The 20460-nt window shown below is 40.5% G+C and overlaps 1 protein-coding gene across 9 annotated transcripts in view; it reads left to right on the top strand.

The window, feature by feature from the left end:
• The window catches only part of nrxn2b (neurexin 2b), an 825611-nt gene that overhangs the window by 486103 nt on the left and 319048 nt on the right, over positions 1-20460 (top strand). The window contains exon 1 of one of the 9 annotated variants that reach the window (XM_015016805.1): positions 17648-19505. The exons of 7 other annotated variants lie outside the window; for them this stretch is intronic. In XM_015016805.1, the coding sequence (XP_014872291.1) occupies positions 19169-19505 (337 nt within the window). In that variant the 5' untranslated portion in view covers positions 17648-19168. Of the gene's footprint in view, positions 1-17647; positions 19506-20460 lie in introns of those variants that run through there. One more of the 9 variants, XM_015016730.1, reaches the window with a different exon arrangement.

The following is a 20460-nucleotide window of genomic DNA, read 5'->3' on the forward strand; positions in this document are numbered from 1 at the left end:
TGTTAAAATATAAACGTTTAAAAAAAAAAATTTTTCCCTTTTAAAGAAAAAAGGCGCTTTTTTTTTTTTTTTTTTTTTTTTTAAACTGATGTAGGGAGACGGAGAAGAAAATGTGCCTGCAGGGAGTTGAAGCATCAGTGAAAAGAAGGCGGAGAAGGAAGAATATGATTATGTAGCTAGGCATTGCAAATTGAATTATTTAAATGTACACACTTTAATCATGGCCAAGGGAGTGAAAATAAAGCAACGGCAGAGCCAACGAGTGAACCAGTGAACCACGGAGGTAAAAGGGCAAGCTGGAGTGTGTGATGAGATTGCTGCAGACTTTGTTGCATCCTTGCATACACCAAAGCACCATGTTGCGTTGAAGCTTCCCTTAAAAAATTTAAGAAAAAAAAAACAACAAAACGAATAAAACAAAAAAATCTTGTTTAGATTGCAAGACTGCTTCCCGGCCGCGATGGAAGATGAACTCTGACCGCGTGCGGCCCCGGCGGGTTCTGCGCTCTGTGCTCCCGGCAATCAAATCATGAACTCGTTGGCACAAAAACAGCCCCCACGTTTGCACTACAAGCAGCACCGAGAGAAGAACAGCATGAAAAAACATTAAGATTAACTGCCCTGCCACAGGCGAGGCTCTAAATTCTGTATTCGTTGATTCATTTATGTAACCTATAGTTGGAGCTCACTCACAAACCAATCCCAGAGACGCAGGGATCCATTTCCTTCCCTGATTAGATTTCAACGGTCTCGTTTTGTGTGCCATTAATCCTATGTGCTTTTTTTTTCATATTACGGTTCCCTCTGTACGTCCAATCATCTTAGATTAGTGTTCCTCCATTACATGTTCCCTTCTCATTTCCATAAGCATTAATCTCTTGTGTTACATGCTAGCAGTATTGCCTATCTCTTGGTTAACAAAAGGACAGCCCTTCCCATTTTCTATTATTAGTCTGGAAGCCTAATGACTTTATCAAACCCTGTCACCAAGTGATTCCTGTAAACCCCTGCAGTGCATAAGCCAGAACAGACACAGGGCCGGGCTGAATAAAGAACGTAAGGGTCTTTAATTAAATCTGTCATCTTGGCATTTGATAAGCGCAGCGGGGCATTATGGCTGCCAGCGACGGAGGCTGACGGTTGGGAGAGGGCCGCGCCTGTCCTCGTCTAGTGCCGCACCGAATCAGGAGGGCAAGAAAAGAAAAATATAGTGAGCGCATTTTTTTTAAACACAGCGTCGTTCAGCGGCGTGTGCAGTGAATAAGTTGTAGATTGTACGCCTGTCACCGAGATAAATACGGTGTTTAGAGCATATTTCTCTCCGCGGGTCAAGAAAAAGGAAAAATAATACAAAACGACTTATTGTTTGATGTGATCATTTATGGTTTCACACAAATGCAACACATATCTGCAAAAAGCTGTCAAATGTTCCCCAGGATAAAGCAATAATATAGAACTTTTGAAACATGTGGTTTGTTTTTATTGTGGTGAATGCTGCAGAGCATCTCTTGGTTCTCAGGCGCAAACCTGGCGTGACACCAGCACCGACTGAAACCTGCGTAGAAACAAATATTCTAAAGCTTTACAAGTCGACCTTTGTGTTGAGAGATTTATCTCTAAAATAGGAAATGTGTTCCACATGGTAAAACGTTACACCTCAACCATTTTTTGCATTTTTATACCCACATCTGGACTGTAGGATTTTTTTTTAAAACCAGCGCAATTGTCGTTCAACTTGTTTTGTCTCTAGCTGCAAAAGTAACTATTTAGTATTTTTATTTCCTCAGAAATCCCAGGTCTTCTTTCTGTGAAACTTTGTGAAGCTTTAGAAATGCTCTGTGTGGCAGCATAACTTATTCATATGAACGTAGGCCAAGTAAACACATTAGATGTATGAATTTAATAATTTACAAAGAAAACAAGGCTTTCTCACCAATTTCTACGGGGAACCTAAAAGTTCAGAGGCGTCTTAGGTAGGGGTGGTATTTTTGGTGCGAAGTCTGTAGGCTGGCAAATTCAATGACCTCCTCAATCATTTACCATGAAACCCAATAATTTAAATTAAAGACATCAGTGAGTGCTTTTTCTGACATTTGATCAAACTTATATTAGAAGTGATAACTGTGTTTATACAGGAAGGTAAAGATTATTTTAGTCAAATGTGATGGCTACTGACTGACAATAAAAACCAAGAGATGCTCTGCAGCATTCACCGGTGAACATGAAACACTTGCTGCGGTTCAAACTGCAACACAAAGACACCAAAAAACACTTTACAGCTTGAGTCCCAACAACAGAAATGATCTCACCTCATAAACCGATCCTCTTAAGTTCCCAGAGGTTTTATATATATGAGATGGAAGCCAGCAGTAAACATACCCCACTGCTTTTAAGTGGTGCTGATTTCTCATTCAAATCAACTCACAGCATGTTTTATTAAAAGAACCAGGAGGTTGTTTTTGAGGTCAGTGTTTACCTGCCACCAGGTTAATTGGAAAAACAGCAGTCATTCCACTTGATTTCTTTGTTGTCGCGGTCCTTTTGTGTTTTGATCAGTTCTTTGCTGTTTATGTTGCCATATCCTGTTGGCTTCTCTTTGGTATTTGTTACTGAGGTGTCGGTTCATTCAATTGTTTCTATTCGTACATCAGGAATTTTTTCTCTTAGATTATTGTCGGGCCTTTTCCCTTTTGGTTTGTAGGTCCTTTGAGTCTTAGTTCAGCTCCCTTCAGTGTTAATTAGTCTCTCTCCTTCAGTTTTCCTGCTTTTATTCTGCCACTACTGAGTCTCTGAACAGTTCAGCTGGGTCCATTGTCATTTTCCACCCCTGCCTCAATATTTAAGCTCCTAGTTTTCATTGTTTTTTAGCTGGATTCTTGCGTTCTATTGCCTATTTATTTGTCTATGCTGCTATTTTTTGCTGAATTTTTTTTCTAATTCACAAAATAGGTAGAGGGATAGAATAAAAAGTCATCTAAATATCATTCAGGTGCTTTTGATTGTGCGTGATGTTTACTGATATCTATCAAACTTAAAGATTGTGTTTTTGGGTTTTTTTTTTTTTTTTTTTATATCCTGACTGACAAGGACTTTGCGTCAGTCAGTCCTTGTCAGTCCGCCTTTCACTGCTGCTAGGAAAACATTCTTGGGCTTTTCATCCAGGATGCCACTCATTCTGGTCTTTGATACGTTAATATCCTCCGTTGAGCCACAGCATTAGATGTTCCTAAAAGTGAGGGATAAAGAGTGTGATTGGAGTCATGAAGGAAGGAGAGACATGGGAACGTCAAGGACATTCCTGAGTTTTCCCTTCACCATCCTCTGGGTTTTTTTTCCTATTGTTGCGATATGAACTTTTATAAAGTGTAAAATCGGCCTAAGGCATTATAATGGAGTGCTTCCAGCATCAAAGCATGAGCCCCAAGACTTTTTATATTAACTCAAACCAATAGAGAGCATGTGCATGTGAACGGAGATTTGGGATATATTCCAGAAATGCATTTGCTATGTAGGCTGTGCTTTAAATTATGACCGATATCTTCTCTTTTCACAACACTAATAGACTAATAGACTAATAGCTAGCTTGAAATGTTCTGAGGATGGTTCCTTAAATCTGTGGAAAGCCATATTTTGTCCAGTTATTAAAGCTTAACCTGCCTGTTTTTGTGATTTTTTTTTTTTTTTTTTTTTTTTGCAGTCGATCATTGATTTTATTATGGTATTTTAGACATTTTTTCAAGAATCGTTCCAGTATTTGTGCTGACGTGTGACGCTAAATGTGACTTTTTGTTTTTCGCCACATCAAGCATGGACTACAGCAGGTGGAATTAAGGTTTCTGACCATTTTTGCGGCTAATCTGCAAAAAAAAAAAAAAACCCTCACAATTATGCATTAGTGTAACAAAATGTGAAGGTTCTGTTGATCTTGTGTGAATTTCCACGATCGCAGAATCGCGAAAAACTAAAGGGAATGATAAAATGACTAATCTGACAATTGGAACAAGAGGCATTAGAGAAATATTTTTATTTGTTTTTTGCCACACAAAAATATTAAACTACTTGAACTTTGACATTTGTTGCACAGCAAAAATAAACCGGAAAGTATTTTCTTCAAATTCTGTATAATAGACCTACTAAAGCAACTATGACTCCTTTTCTGACTGAGATTAAATATAAATGCTGTCCACACCTTTCAGATCTTTGTAAAAACAATTTGAAAACTAAGCATAATATTATTTGTATTTCAAAATAGTGCACTACATTGTGTAGCTCAATGTTACGTCCACCAGGCTCGTTTGATGGGGTAACATTAAAGGAGACCACACAAGGATTTAATGACTTAATGAAAATAGAATTCATTAAATTATATTAAAGAAATAAACCTGAAAAAAAAGGAATGCCTGAATTGAGAAACCAAAATAGATTAATGCAGAACCTATAGTTGACCAGAAATAAGCAAATGCAAAACAAACCTAACAAATCTCAACCATACCAAACCAAACCAAATGGGGGTCTGAGGAGGGAGAGGAAAAAGCCCTCCAGACAACTGCATTCATGGCAGTTTTAAAGCTGCAGATCACCAATCAGGGCAACACGTATCACCTGCAGAGACCTGTCTTCAGAACCCTACAAGGAAAAAAGGGCAGAGACCCACTGAAGCCATAACACTCCATCACACAAAATTTGAAGCAAATACAGCATTGCAACAACAAAACCAAAAGTATTTTATTAATTTTTTGTGAAATATACCCACATAAAACAATGAATTAATTTAAAATAAAAGGTAAAATTTTGCCTGTTTTTTATTTATTTATTTATTTTATTTAGGAATAGGCAGAACTTTCTCTCTAAATGTGAAACGCCTGTGGAGAATTTCCCCACAATAAGTCCACTTTGTATCAGTTCATCACAAATCAACCTTATTCAAATTATATTGAGGTTTGTTGTTATGTGACAAACTAAGACAGTTCAGTATGGTCTTTGAGTCTCGCATGACTAATAACATCAGAATGCAGAACAGGGTTTTTAGAAAGACAAACAAAAGAAGTAATTTTTTAAAAAGTAGTTTTAGAGCAAAGTTGGCAACAGAATAATCAAACTCATCAGACACCTCTGCACCGAACGGGTAAACAAGACAGAGGAACAAACCGTTTCCTTTTTGTGCTTTTTCCTTACTAAAATGTATTCAGCCAGTGTATTGCTCTGAAGCACACAGCGGTGGCTTCTGTGTGCAGAGCGTGTAACAGAGGCTGACACATCGAGGAGGCAGCCGTCACCCCGTCCATTAACTCTGAAATCCTGATTTCAGTCAGCTATACTGCACTAAGGGCTCTGATCTTTAGCCACAACCGCCACGCGGCGTACACACACAGGCAAGCCAAGTCTAAATACGCTCACACACTCAGCCCAGACATACCCTAAAATCATATAGCCTGTGTTTAGAGAAGTTGCACTTTCCAAGGGAAAAGCAAAATTATTTACAAGTTAAAGGAAGTTGAGATTTTACACTGCCAAGCAATTATTTGAGGGGTTTTTCCGACAGAAGGGGGGTTCGTGTCCACTACTGGACAGATGGAGGGAGAAACATGCCTGAAATAAGTGATGTCCGGTCCAAAGCAGCTGGGGAAATTATATCTGTTTAAAATGTTATTATTCTGTCATTTAGTGGTGCATTCTTTACTTGGTGTTGGTTTTCTCAGAGTAGATGTGCCATCTGTTTTATGTACAAAAGTTTCTTAATATGCTCTCCTTTCACTAAAGTGAATCTTTTCTTCATACAGGTCGATCCATAATTTCATTTTATTGTTTTACTGTGTTGTCACCAAGGTTTTACAAAAAACAAAGAAGTTAGGTTTCTAACTTGAGATCTTAGTGAAATCAGATGAAAATGGAATCCTGTCGGAGAAGGTTACACGTGTATTTATCTCACAAGATACTAAGTTATGTAAAGGATCCTGTTTCTGTTAGTGAAAATGTTACAACGTTTAAATGATTAAAAAACAAATCTTTGTGAAGGACTTCTGATCCAGCCTGTTCAGACAGAAGTGGAACAGATGATGGGCGTCACGTTATTTTCAGGACATTTGTGTTCATTCTCACCCCCTAAGGTCCTACAGGCACACCGAGGGAATGTTTTGGACCAACTTTTGGCAAAACGTTCGCCGTGGGTGTTGTGACAAGAAGGTTCACAATGAAATTATGCGATTTTCGTCATGCAACTGCGACGATGTGAACTGCTTTAGCTAATTTCATCCCGACCAGAGAATTTCAGTTTTATCATCAAGCATAATTGTTACCAAATCCCATAGTTAAGCATGTCATTCATATATGTTTAAAATTTCAAGGTATGTTGATCTAGAATGCTCTGCAAAACTGAAAATCATGGCTGTTATGTACAGCAGATCTGTGTAAACACATGTTTTATAACCAACATGTTGTGACGGTAGGTGGTTTCAATACGATTGGAACTGGGTCACGGGCTGCATTTCATTTGCAGATGGAAATTGAAATTTCCTAAATATTAGTCAGAAAAATAAAACTAAAGGGAAGTTAGAATACTCCAAAACTAATCCAATACGACTGCTATGAATGTAAATCAGTGGGAAATGAAGTGATTCACTTTTTGGCTTCTGCAGGTTTGTATCTTATTAAATCACTGGCACACATAATACTGTAGCATCAGATTTTTCTGCCATCTGTTGGTACATGCAATGATTTTTTATTTTCTGAATACATGAAACACTGGTGAATATCTTATTATCAGCCTGTATTATTAGTTGTGGTTTATTTTGATGCCTATGCTCCACATTGAACCGTTCGCTGGTTTTATTACTTGCAGCTATAAAACCAGTTCAATGTAACATCAGTCCAGGATCCAAGTTCTGATTTCATAGGTAAATAAAAGACGACAGTTCAGTTTTTTGTGCCATTTAAAAAAATCAGCATTAAAAAGAAAAGGTTTAACTCTGACAATTCAAATTGATGAGTTTTATTTATAGCATTAAATAGATTTTATTACAGTGAGGTGAGTCAACTTTCTTGCCAAACATAGCCTTTAACAAAAATACACAGTAAATGTAGCATGATTAAAAGTCAGCAGGTGCTCAATACTTAAAAAATATTAAAAACAATAAAACAAAAACACACAACCTTAAATACAATATCCTCATTAGGACAAAATAATAATAATAATAATAATAATAATAATAATAATAATAATAATAAACAATATTAAGACTATTTTAGAACCAATTTTGGAAACTTACAGCAGTAGGAATCGAAATAATTTTTATAGGACTTAGTTTGACATTTTGTGATTAAATATCTGAGTCCAGGAGGAATCTGAGCTCTCAGTGCTGTAGATGAGACACAGCTTTTAAAATAGATACACATGACCTTTGCACTCACCTCACTACTACTGGACCATTTCACTAATTGAGGTAGTTCTTGTGACATCACCATCTGTACAGCACTATACATTTCCTTCTATCCATCTATACAGGCTGATCCTTGCAGGGTTATCAGATTATCATGTATCATGATAAATTTCTTATCATCATAAGAATTTTGATTTATCGTTCTCACAATAAATTCCAATTAATGATGTTTAAAGTGTCCATATTTTTGGGATTGTTGGTTTTACCGTTTTCTTCACTGTTTGTTCAATGAAAGTATCAATAAATATCAATGAATTTGAAGATATGACCAAGTGCAGTTTAGTGATACAAATGACAATTTATGTGACTGGTTTCTTAATTTTTTTTTTTTTTTTACAAATAGGAATGTTTTTTAAGATCAGAGTTTATGTTGGTGGGGCTTCAAATGCTGTCATGTAGTAACAGCAAAACAGTTACCTAAAAAAAGAAAGAAAGAATGAATAGCGTGATGAAACGTTAAGTTTTTATCGCCCACCTCATGTCACTAGTCTGTCACAGAGACACATGGTTCTGACGTAAACTTCACTTAGGAATCCAATTAAGCTATAAGACATGTTGTTGGACTGTGGGAGGAAGTTGGAGTACCCAGAGAGAACCTTCACTTTCACAGGGAGAACTTTCAAACTCCATACAGAAAGACCCCAGACTGGGATTCAAACCAAGGACATGCTTGTTGCCAGGCAGCAGCGTCACCAACAATTCCACTGTCAGCCCTCGCTGTATCTAAAAGTAGAAACTATAACCCTTAGTACAGCTTACTTGAATGTCTTGACTCTCCTTTTTTCTCAGTCATGGACACCTGCACCACTGAAAAAGGGTTTTTGACATAAATCACATCCTCAATTTACATGTAGCTTTCTCTCTGGCGCTCGCTTTCTTTCACACATTCACAAACTCACATTAACTTCCTCCTCTTCACGTAGACTATGGATAAATTAGATGTGATTGGGCAGGCATTATGAACTCTAGGGGTGCCTTATACCCTAGAGCTCTGCAATCTGGCTCCCCAGAAAGATGATGACTCTGTTTCCTCTTTCATTCCTCTCTCTCCGCCCCATACGGAGCCGACTTTCTCTTTCTCTCTCGCGCCGTGCTCTGTTCCCTCTCACTCCCCGGTGCTATTGTTGCGCCTTCATTGCGTATAGAAATTGTATTTAAAATCCTTAAATCCTTGTCAGAAATTCTCCCTGTGTGCAAGAGATTACTGTGAGCCAGTATTATTCTGGAATGGCTTTAGCAGGCACTCTCCCTCCTCACCAACCTTTCAGCATGTATCCCAATTATTAGCTTCACAATAGCTCGCAGAAAGGAATCATTTTCAGGTCACAGTAAACCTGTATATCAACCTATGAAGTTGTTGCACGTAGAAAGATGAAGCCCTTTAGAAAAAAAAAAAAAAAAAAAAAAAAATTGAATGCCGCTGGAGCTAGTTTTAAAGGTGCAATCGCAGTTTGGTGAGTGGGGAGGGGTTTTGTCACAGCGAGTGACTAGTACCGACACCTCCTTTGTGCGCCACATGCATCTCTTTTCCATTTAGTTTGAGCCCAGCGAGAGCAGCACGGTCCCGGGGGCAGTTGTCCGTGGCTCCAGGTTAGGGCGCCCCCTCGTAAACATCGTGAATGAGGTGGAGACGAGGCCATCTGGCCCAGACAGCTGGGACCACAGCTGCAGGGACAGACAGTGACAGCTGACTCACCGCGCAGTGTTAGAATGCAGAGATGGATGGATGGATGTCTGTAGGGCAGGGGGGTGGGAGGGGACGAGCGAGAGAGTGAGTGAGCGAGCTCGATAGGGGGAAAGCGTTCCAGCCCACAAGTCGTATCCCTCGTTTGCATTTCGATGATGTTGGCGTGAAGCAAAAGAAGAAGGAAAAAAATAAAACCCGCCTGAGGAAGATCTACAGACTTTGGCAGGTGTTATGGATTATTTTATGTTTAACTTGTGGAACAAATTAGCAGCGCTGCTCTCGGTGTGATAAATTCTGCATTGTAGCAACCATTTTCAGCCTCCACTTAATAATTTATGTGCATGCATTAGCATAACAGACCTTTAAATAAATGAGAGTAAAACTGCCCAGAAAAAGTAAAAGACGTGGGATGAGCCTCCCGGGTGGGCTCTGCCGAGGGTTGTTGATTACTTAGTTTAAAAGTAGTTTTTAGGGAACATCGACCGCGGCCGTACCTGGGGCTGGATGGAGTCTCATACGTCCTGCTTTATCAATAGGAGGAGGTCGTTTTAATGTCGTGTTTATTTGTTGGGATGGTGTTGATTTAGCTGAGAAAGCACCACTGCAGCAACAAACTCCTACTGTGTTTAAAAATGTAACATCCCAACCTAGTGATAGATGTCACACCTGTGCAGTTATCAAACACGATACAGAGCTGACCCTCAGGGTGTTCACACCTGATAGTCCGGTAGACTTGGATCGATTGGGGACCAAAATTGGAACATTTGTTACATTTTCAGCTGGTGAGGTTGGCTTTCACACTGCACTGTCAGACAAACCAAACCTGTTCACCGCTTAGAACAACTGAAGGAGACAACAGAAAAACCTCTGAAGAAGATGCTCAACACAACTTCCTTCTTCAAGAAATGTGAACAAAATGGCATCAGATTTTAATTATTGCAGGATTTATGTTTCGTCAATGGTAAAAAACCTTAAGCCATTTCTCCTTGCTAGCGGTAGACTCACGCACTTTGTTTTGGTTGTGTTTACCCAGAATGCCCTGGGCTATAGTCCACTTCCTGGTTTTGGAGCAGCATCTGGTCCGCTTAACTTTCACATATGCATTCCAACGAAAACAGAGTTCATTTGAACCGAACCGAGACCTCAGTTTTTAGGCGGGCCAGAGTTTGATTACACATGGACACCTCTCCAAGCAAACCAGATTTTTAGTGTGGCCAACACGAACTGAATGACTTTGTTCAACTTCTTCTGCTAAAATTACAGCCAGACTACAATTTGTCGTTCACAACTTCGCCTCCTGATTGCTGATTGGCCTGGTTGGAATTCAACCTGTGGAGCCCAAGTCAACTGGAGGAAGACTAGACTGAGCTGTGAAGCGAGATTAGAATCGAGCGGTATTGCTTAGGAAAGCCACGGCCAGGCTACAAATGAACTAGAGTTCGATTGAAGCAGACTGAACTGTTGTAGAGTGGCAGGTGGTTGCGTTGAGCATCCAATCTCTGATAGGAGCTCAGGGAAAACGACTGTCATGGTGTTGTGGAAAAGGAACGTGGGCGGTGGGCTGATTAATGTATTTTTTCCCCATCTCCTTGCTTTATCCTGCTAACTCCCCTTGAGGACGTATCATTCCACATGATTAAGATGTGCTCACCCATCCAAGTGAAGCAGGAGACTCCCCCCTTCACCTAGTTTATCTTTAGTTTCCTCTTACCAGCTGAGGCTTCGTTTGCCCACAATACACGGTTTACTTTAATCCAGCCTCTCTAATTATCTAAAACATTCTCGCCCCTTTTGTCCCTCGTGTCTTCTCATCCTGCCCAATTCCTTTTCATCTCCTTTCTCTCTCTCTCTCTCTCTCTCTCTCTCTCTCTTTTTGGCTTTATTGATACCGACACGTTAAACCTCTGTCATTATCCCTCCAAGTTACCGTTAGCCTGATATCATGTGCTGCAAAGATCCATTTAACTAGATTTTCTACATTTCATAACGAGTGAAACCACAATGCCATTAGTGGATTCCTTTGCCTATAGCGTTGTCCTCTAATGCATTGGTCTATTCTGGATAGATGGCTCAATATTTTTTTGCTCCATCTCCATCCATTTTCCATCTTACTATTTTATTTTATTTATTTATTTATTTTTTTTTGCGGCTTGCTCTCAAGGCTTTGTTGGGTAAATGTGTCCGTCTGACTTCCAGCAGGATAATTGATGCTGGGTTTGTGGAAAACCAATAGATTTTAATTAAAAAAAAAAAAAAACTCCCCGAGAGAAGCATATTAACGTAAGTAAATAAACACGGATCACATTACGTCTATAGGATGGCCTTACTGTCTTTTCTTTTCCCCACCAAAACAAAGCAGCAGAGTTTGAAACTCGCAAAGCCGATTGGTTGTATGGACGAGCGTCCCTGCAGCAAGAAATATATATAGTTTCAATTGCGCTGCTTAAATGAAAAATTAATGAGAATGCAAGACCAGTTAGTCGAGACAAATCAGAAGCTGGGTACTGTAATAATCTCGCGTCCAACTGCGCTCGGTTTTGCAAGCACAGTTTGATTGCTGTGTGTGATCTATGTTCACTTGGAGACGGCGAGCTTTTCTCTTTCCCACCATCATACATGTGTTGTTCTCAGACTTCTCAGTATTTGGTCAAGAGGCAAGCTTTTAGAATCTCGAGCAGTTTTCTAAGAAGATTACAACTTGACGCTGCAGGACTGATAAAGGCAACGCTGTAAAATTGGGGATTAACTCGGCTGATGATTGAAACAAATTGACGTCTCAGACGATGGGACACGGGGAGGAGGAAGCACATGAAGGATTTGTTGTAAAATGAACAGTTTAGACAATTGGTTCTCGAAGTTGATTGTTCAAAGGTCCAAATCCAATTTCTTTGTGGGGTCAAAAGTTTAAAAGAATTAGCTGTGAGCAAATCCTAATTTGTTGAATTTCTCTTTTGGCAAAATAGATATTTTAAGGCATGCAATTGTCGGTTTGTAGACCTGTACTTCTTTCATTCCTTTCAGTAGAGCATCATGAGTTATCTAATTTAGTCAGTATTACAGGTTGTTTTGGTATTTGTGCTCATTCTTTATTCATTGTTTTCTTCCTGCTTTTTTTTTTGTTACCTATTTACTTGCAATATTTTTAGATTTTGCTGCGTCAGTTCATTTGTTCTTACTTAGGACGTGTTTCCTTCAGGTTTTTGTTTGACTTAGATTCTGTTGTTCATCCTGTTCACCTTTCTCTCTCCATCTGCTGGTCAGCCTGCTCCTCTTCCCAGCTGTTTCTCAATTCCTTGTTTGCTTTTGCCTGCTCCCTTCTCCAGCTGCATCTATTTACTTGTGATTAGCTCTTCTTGTTCTCATGTAATTGTCTACTCCCTCCTCAGTGTATATACAGCTTCCTTTCTGCATTATACTCCACTGATTCATCTGTCTTTATCTGCGTTTCTTTGCCTATTCCCCAGTTCATCTCTTTGCCCGACGTCTTCCCCCAGTTTCTTTCATTGTAAGTTCCTTGTTTGCTTGTTTGTGTTGTTTTTGCTTTCAATTACACTTTACATTTGGGTCCTACCTCTAACGAAATGTGACCAATTTAGGAAGAAATGTCCATGTAAGTCTAATAAATGTAACTCCACAAATAGCGTGTATTTCTTTGCATGCAGTTATGATAAAAACAAAGATCAAAACAGCTGTAGGTAAAAGTTGAAGAGATTGCTACAGAATATGAAGCAACCCTCAGTGGATTCTGTGGTTGTCTGCATCCAATGAGCATTCTAATTTGCATAAATATTATGTTTTGTACAAATTCCATTTGCAAAGTCAAAATTCAATATTTACCAAATTAAGCACATTTTCTAACTACTGTACCAAACAGTTAGTGAAGCCGTGTGAAGATATATTACAGCTGAGGTGAAAAAATAACACAAATTTATTGAGGTCAGTGGTTTGGAAACTCTCTTACTAATTAGTTAAATCAAAATACAATAGCCTGTCTCAGTGGAGCTTCTAAACAGTCTACTCAGCTTCAAACATGGGTTTACTCACTTTTAGAAAAGCACTATGGTATCCATCAGTAACTTGACTAAAACTTTGACTGACTTGTGCTCCGCTGTCCTCCACATGTCTGTTTCCTCAGTGTTAAAGCTAAAAATAAGTTGAGGATTGGGTCTGAACTGACTTGCTGTTTGGTCCAGATTCAGATCAAAGTCCAGTGAAGTTATGAGTTTGACCTGCGGCGATTAGCAGGATTAGCATTGTCTTACTCCATACTCCAGTTTTCAGCCTCAGTATGGAGGCATTTATTGTAGGTTTCACTACAAAAAATATTTTGTGCTACTACGTTTCACTGTGAGCATTAGAAGCTCCGTTTCCTCTGACCATATACTTGTGCAGTTTGATATTTTGAAAATAAATTTGATTGGTGCAAACACGCCTATTTTGGAGAAAAAAGAATTGTGTTATAGGATGAGATGGTTTTTGGCTGTGCTGATTTTTTAAATTTTTATTTTATTTTTTCTGCAAAGCTGCAACGGAAACAGTTGTCTTCACATCATGAGTCGTGATCACCAACTGGCTGTTGCCACTGGCGCAAAGTTGGAGGATGATGGCGCAGCATGTTTTGTTCATAACTTATTATTTTCAAAGTTAATGTGATTGTAATTGTGTTTCTTATTTAATAGAAACACAGAAATTGCAAAATTGTTCTTTTGTCAACCTTAGCAGAAAATCAATAAAGGTTTGTGCACATTTGTAATATAAACACATCTAGTGATAATATTATTCTTTGGTATTGCACTAGATCAAGCAAACACTCTACTTCTGCACACTGTGAGTTAGCTACGCTTTATTTCAGTCAGTTTTCTTTCAACCCATATGCGTTGTTTAAATATACCCACATAAATAAGGGCTCTGTATGGCAATGCAGTTTATACAGCACTCTAAATGATTTTGTTCTGAAATTTCTCTGGGTTCAACCATGAAATTCCACTTTGGAAAGGCCAAAAAAGAACTCTCCAGCTGTGAGTGAAATAATTTACTGGTACTCCCCATACAGCGCCACATATGGTGCACATATTGTTATGACCTTTTGGGGGATTACAGTGTTTGATGGGTAACAAAACACATTAATTAACTAACATAAAGACATAAATTGATTCTGACTAGTTGTATATTTATATGGAAACTGTTGAAAACATTCTGAATAAGCGAACCGGGGGGAATTGAAACTACATGAAGGAGGTAGGAAAAGGACACTGACTGTAATGAAGATTATAATCCTACGGGAATCGATTCAGAAAACAAGCAGTGGCAATTAATAAATCATAGGATTTAAGAATTCAAAGTACAAAAATGGTAGCAAGACATGCCGTTTTGGAGTCATACAACAGATCTAAAGGTGGAGGTCTTAAGCTTTTTGACATATTTTCACACATTTAAATCAGCCTTCATACCCACAAATTTTGCACATGGTTAACACTGTCAGTGACATTATATGGATTATTTACTGAAGTTGACAAAACCCAGTGTAGCCAAAGGAAAAGAAAGAAAAGCAACAGAAATGCAAGAGTCAAGCTCCTGTTGGTATTTCCCTTACTAACAAAAGAAAAGGTATCAGTTTGAAAGTCACTTTCTTCTTTGAGACATTAGAAAGCAGCGTCACAGATAAAACAATCCACAGCTGTGCCTCTTTTTGTCAAAAAATAAAAGTTGAATTACCATTTAACAACATGAGAAAACAGTACGAAACACAAGCAGTACACAGGCGGTGATGTGCTGCATCGCTGCTGCGTGAAATTCAAAGTGAGTCTCAGCTTTTTAGGTTTTCATGAAAAGAAGACTTTATAAAGCATCACAAAAGCAGAAGAAGAACCACTAACAATGCCTGAATGGAGTCCTGATTTTGTTGGGTTAAAGTTATCTAATGTTAGGGTTACCGTTAGTGTTAATGTATTAAACATACGCCTGGAATCTTGTCCGATGTATCCAACACTCCATGAAATGATATCTAACTTTGTTCCCTAATTCTAAAACAAGTCTCCCTGCAGCGTCCTTACATAAGCAGCCGACACTGGGCCCTTAGTGTTTCAGAAAGCTACTGAGTAGAAATGGGGAAACTGGTGTTAAAAATTGATGATTTGCTTTTTTGTGGTGTTTGTCTGAACTCACTAAAGAGATGAAACTTGTCCCGTTATCCTAGCTTTTGTGTTCCAACACAAAAAATTGCAAGTCTGCTCTTGCATCGAGCTCCTTTTATCTTCCTGAGTGTCTTCAAACCTTGCACTGTTTTTTACAGGCCCATACATTAACATTACCTCTACTGCTAAACTCACTTGTAATTTCCTTCTTACACTTAGAAGAGAGAGAATCCTCTTACTTTGTATTTGGCTTCTCAACATCTCGAGAAGTCTGAAGTCTAATTAATTAGGTGTGTAATCATAAGAATGTTTCCTCGGGATTAGAGTGTAGAGGAGAGGCTTTGATCCCACATCTGTCAGTCAGCTAAGCCCACCTTCTCCATCTATGACCGTACTTTCCCCTGAAGGATTTCTGGAGTCTGTAATTTCTCCGGCAGAACGCTCAGCGTCTGAAGCCTGGTAACTTTTAGCCTTTTTGAGATGTGAGTCGTTGCATCATACGGCAGCTGCGCTGACACAACAGTTGCCAGAGTGTGTGTTGCGGTTTTTATGCATGGCGTGTGCGTCGAGGGCCAATTGTTCACCTGTGTGTGTGTGTGTGTTTTCGTGTTCTGTGTTGCTTGTTTCTTCTGTTGCCGTAGGGGAGTTCAGCAGCAGGTGTTAGTATACTCCTCTGAGTTTTTTTTCCCTCATAATGAGTTCCCAGTCCACACACTGCCCTCTGAAGGAAACATTGTCATTACCAAAGGAAAAAAAAAAAAAATCAAATGATGAATAACCGTCAGAACATTGAGAAGCTTTATGTTTTTTTGGCTCTGAGTTCGGGAGTTCAGCCTTAGCGCCGGATCAGAACTCTTGTCCTGGTCACCCTGGGCGATGTTTCCTCCCTCCATCAGCAAGCACAGCATCTCCGGTCTCCCGGGGGACCCTCCCACCTGGCTGACTGGGGTGAGTGTGTTTGGCTGTTGTGTGCGTGGGTGCGCGAGCACATGAGTAATAGCCCAGGCTCAGCTCTCTCCATCAGCGCAGAGGACGTCTCCTGCCTTTTCTTGGCTTCGGCCATTTTTCTTGCTTCTTGTCTCCCGCGCTGAGCTCCTGTCCCAAATACGATCTTTATCAGCCCTGATTTATCTCGTACACAATCTCCCCCGCCACCTTCTGTTTCTCTTATTCCGCCTCATTTCTGCTTTCTTTCTTTATCTTGTTTCGCGCAAATTTTCCTCACATTTGAAATTCATTTTTCAGATTTAATGGGAATGACAGGGACTTACTCTTCATCTTCTCTTGTCATCTCAATGCGTCAGACTTTCTGAAAGGAAATGTGGGAGATACTTTGAGTACATTTATGTTGTGAAAGACATGGAAAGAACACTGAGGAAGAGCCAGAGCTTTGCTTCAACAACCAAAATCACAATCTTTGATGTAGATGATGTTATCGAATGAGGAAGGCATAAAGTTGGCTATTTCCAGGACCAGTAAGCTCTTCAAGATAGGTAGATTTGTATAGCATGTTCCAGCGAACAGTTCAAAGTGGGTTACACAATACAGTAAACAACCAAAAAACAAACATTAAAATACAGAGGCAAAGTAAAAGTAAGAAAAAGTTGTAATCCAGAACAGAATTAATCTGCTTTCCAATTATTAATCAAAGGCAACTCTAAACAACTGAGACTTTAGCCTTCACTTTAAGGAACTCAGTGTTTCATATGCTTTGCAGTTTTCTGGAAGTTTGTTCCATCTTAGAGGAGCATAGCAGCTAAATGCTGCTTCTCCATGTTTGGTTCTGGTTCTGGGGATGCAGAGCAGACCAGAACCAGAAGACCTGAGAGGTCTGGAAGGTTGATACGGCGACAATGGGTCTGTATCTTTTTTGGTCCTAAATTAACAAAGATATTTTGAATTTGTTTTCTGAGCATGCATTAGTTTCTCATAATCTTTTTGAGAAGTTACTCCTTCTTCAGGTGATAGAAGGCTGACTTTATAATTGTCTTTATTTGTGTTGGGAAGCCATGATGTAGAGAGCATTGCCTCTTCTTCAAATATCAGTAGTTGTTCATGACAGGAAGGCTGAACACATATTTTAAGTCCTGTTATGCTACAACTCTTGGAATCAACTCAGATTTCTAACAAAGAAGTTGGAGATCGGAAACTAGTGACAGAATTGTGATGGGTTTATCTCTAGCATGTGGATCTTCAGGACATGTCACTCACAGCAGAGTGATCAGTTTGAAAATCAGCAGCTTCTCTATGTGTTTATCTATTGTACACAACATCCATGCAATTCTTCCATCGTTTCTACGTGTCCTCTTCTCCTTCATTCCCCTCCCACTCGCCCGCTCCTTCTCTCTCACTTTTCTTCCCCTCTCCGCTTCAGCCAGACAACCAAACACACACACTCTCTATTTTTCTCTCTCCCTCTCTCCCTCTCCATCACTGCGCTGCCCTGTGTATCACACTGACGGTCTTTTCATCCAAAGGATCTAAATGTGTCTACCTTATCCTTCTTTTCCCGTCTCCTATCACAGGTTCTTTTTTTGTTTGTTTTGGTTTTTGGTAGCTATTTTTTCCTCCCCCTCCTTTTTGGTTTGCCAAGTACAGAGCTGTATGCAGTTTGGGGTGGAAGGAAGAGTGGAGGTGGGGGGGGGTGGGCGCCCTGGCTGACTCGATCGGAGGAAAAGGAGATGGGAGAACTGCGCGGGCAGGAAGGATGTGCTCGTTGCTGCAGCTTCTGATTCAATTAGCATGAATTTCACAGCGAAGGCAGCAGCAGCAGCAGCATCCCCGTCAGACCGTCTGAGCGAGCCAGCAGCGGCAGCAGCTTCCCGCGTCGGCGCTCCGTCAAGGGGACCCGCAACTGTTTCCCGTCGCTTTCCCACCTTGGAGAGCGGTCTTTGAAGCGGCTCAGCAGTGGATTCTCAAAGCGAGAGGAGGGAGCAAGTAGGACGGAGCTTGTTTGTCAGTCCTAGGATGGGAAGATTGTTGAGATGAACTGAACGCCAGGCACTTCAGCGCTTTTGGTTATGGTTTAATCCCGTTAAGCTGTTTTTCTTGGGTGCTGCTCAGCATTCTATGACCCGTATTGATTTATCCTGCCAGAATAGAGGGGAAGGATTTCAACGCCGTGCTTGGAAATAGCCAGCTGTTTTTGCTCCGGCTCCAGATTCCTCCTTTGCCCCGGAGTGCTTCATTTTATGTCTTAATCTGTGTTTTTCCTTCTCTCGGCTCCTGACTGAAAGGGTTTCATAGCTCCCTCAAGGATTCTATAAAAAAAAACCCAAAAACCCAGAACCGGATTTTGGACGCTCCTTCTTCGCAGCATCCTTGTCTGCTCCTGTTTATTCTGCACTCTGGTTTTATTCAGATGTGTTTTCTCGTTCGGCTGCCATAAGTTGTGTCGGGCAGACTAAGCAGAGATGGTAGGCTCGGATTATGGGAGGAGAAAACCTCTGAAGATCTCCCCAAGGCAATGGGAATCCTGAAGAACAATTGACTGAAAGATCATCGCAGACAAGTGTCTAAGATGGAGTCCCATGTTTGCTAAGTTAATACTTATCGGCTAACATTCTGTTTCGACAGTTCCGTTTATCAGATTTAATTAGCTGTTTTAGGGTAGGAGTAGGAAAATTGGTTTTAAAGGATCAAGAAGCTTCTGGATATCAATATTTGACTCCTGGAGATTTTTCATCTCAGAAAGGATCTTGTATTTTTTTCTTCTTCTTCTTCAGTGATTTTATTTCCAGTCATTTTTGGGATTTTCAAGCAAAGGATCTGCTTTTGATTTTTGTTCCCCCTTTCTTGGCTTATACTTCTTTTTAATCTGTATTTTCTGTTCCTTTGTTATTATTATTATTTTTTTGTCCAATCCCAGGCTGGTAGGCTGGGGGGGATCATGGGCCCTGGATTCCTTTGAGATGTTCACTTCCTGTTTGTGTCGCATGAGGGGGAGAGGCCTGCCCTTCTTCTCAGGCCCCGCCCCCATGGAGCAGGAGGTGGAAGTGGAGGTAGACGGAGGGTTGCTATTGGTGCCCAGGCAGGGTGCGGCGGCGTCCCCCGTGGTGTGGGCCAGCCCTGCCCTGCTGTTCCGGCTGGTGCTCTCTCTGGCATTGCTGGTGTTCCCATGTCCAGCCGTAGCCGCCCGAGTCTCCTCCTCCCTCAGCACCACCCACCATGTTCACCACTTCCACAACAAACATGGCACTGTGCCCATTGCCATCAACCGGATGCCCTTTGTGACACGCGGGGGCCATGGTAAGACCTTTGTTTTTCTGCTTCTCTTTGGTGATTTGTTTGGTGAAGCCGCCATTGAAAACCACATCTGTGTTAGCAGGACTTGAAAGACTTCAAGTTTTGGGTTGACTTAATCTTCTTAGAGAGGATAATTTATGTACACAACAAGTTTTAAGTAACCAATTGAACCATTGGAATGGTTGTGATTTCAGAAACAATGAGATGACCCCCAGCTTCAACAAGCAGTCTCCTTGGCTTCCTCTGCTTCCTGTTGAGGCTAGCCTCCTGGCTCATGGCTCTGGCTTGTTGGGTGATGTTTTCCACTGCCTGTTCCCTTCTGGGCTTTTTCCACCAGATCCCCAGCCAGCTGGGTTCTGCTACTTGCCTTTCAAGTTCATAGTCCATCTTGAGCCCATGGGCTTATGGAACTGTGGCAAATTTAAATCCATGTAATCACTCCAAACAGTGAATAATGGTAGTTAGGAAAAAGAATCGTGTCAAGCTGGGTTTGAAGACGGCAGGTGTCACGTGACGCCTGTTAGGGTTCTTTGTATATTGAGGGAAAAAATCCATAGATAATTGCCTGAGCACATCATATTTTGTCCTACTTTCTGCAGCATATGTCTTTGGCTCAGTGCTCTATGGTTCTTCGGCTGCTGTGCTTTTCTTAGCCTAAGCTGTCAGGGACAAGGCAGGGTTTCACACTGATGATCGCTTTGATGTTCCCCAACTCGAGCTTTTCTCTGCAATTTTTTTCCCCCCTCCTTTTCCTGTGCTTCATTACAACCTCGCTGACAGGAGATGCTAATAGCACATATTGATTCCTCAGCATGTTCATGCTCATGCTGCCCAATTTAAATTCACTTAGTGAGTCTGCACAGCTTGTCTAGTCCTCTAACTTCCACTGTCTACCTCTCACTTTTGCCAGAGCGTACCTGTAGTCAGCGGGGTGTCGGATTCGCCCGCACAGCACCGA

This window comes from Poecilia latipinna, unplaced genomic scaffold (genome assembly GCF_001443285.1).
Source record: "Poecilia latipinna isolate Pla-1442-1.1 unplaced genomic scaffold, P_latipinna-1.0 Scaffold6, whole genome shotgun sequence".
In the NCBI taxonomy this organism is placed as follows: Eukaryota; Metazoa; Chordata; class Actinopteri; order Cyprinodontiformes; family Poeciliidae; genus Poecilia; species Poecilia latipinna.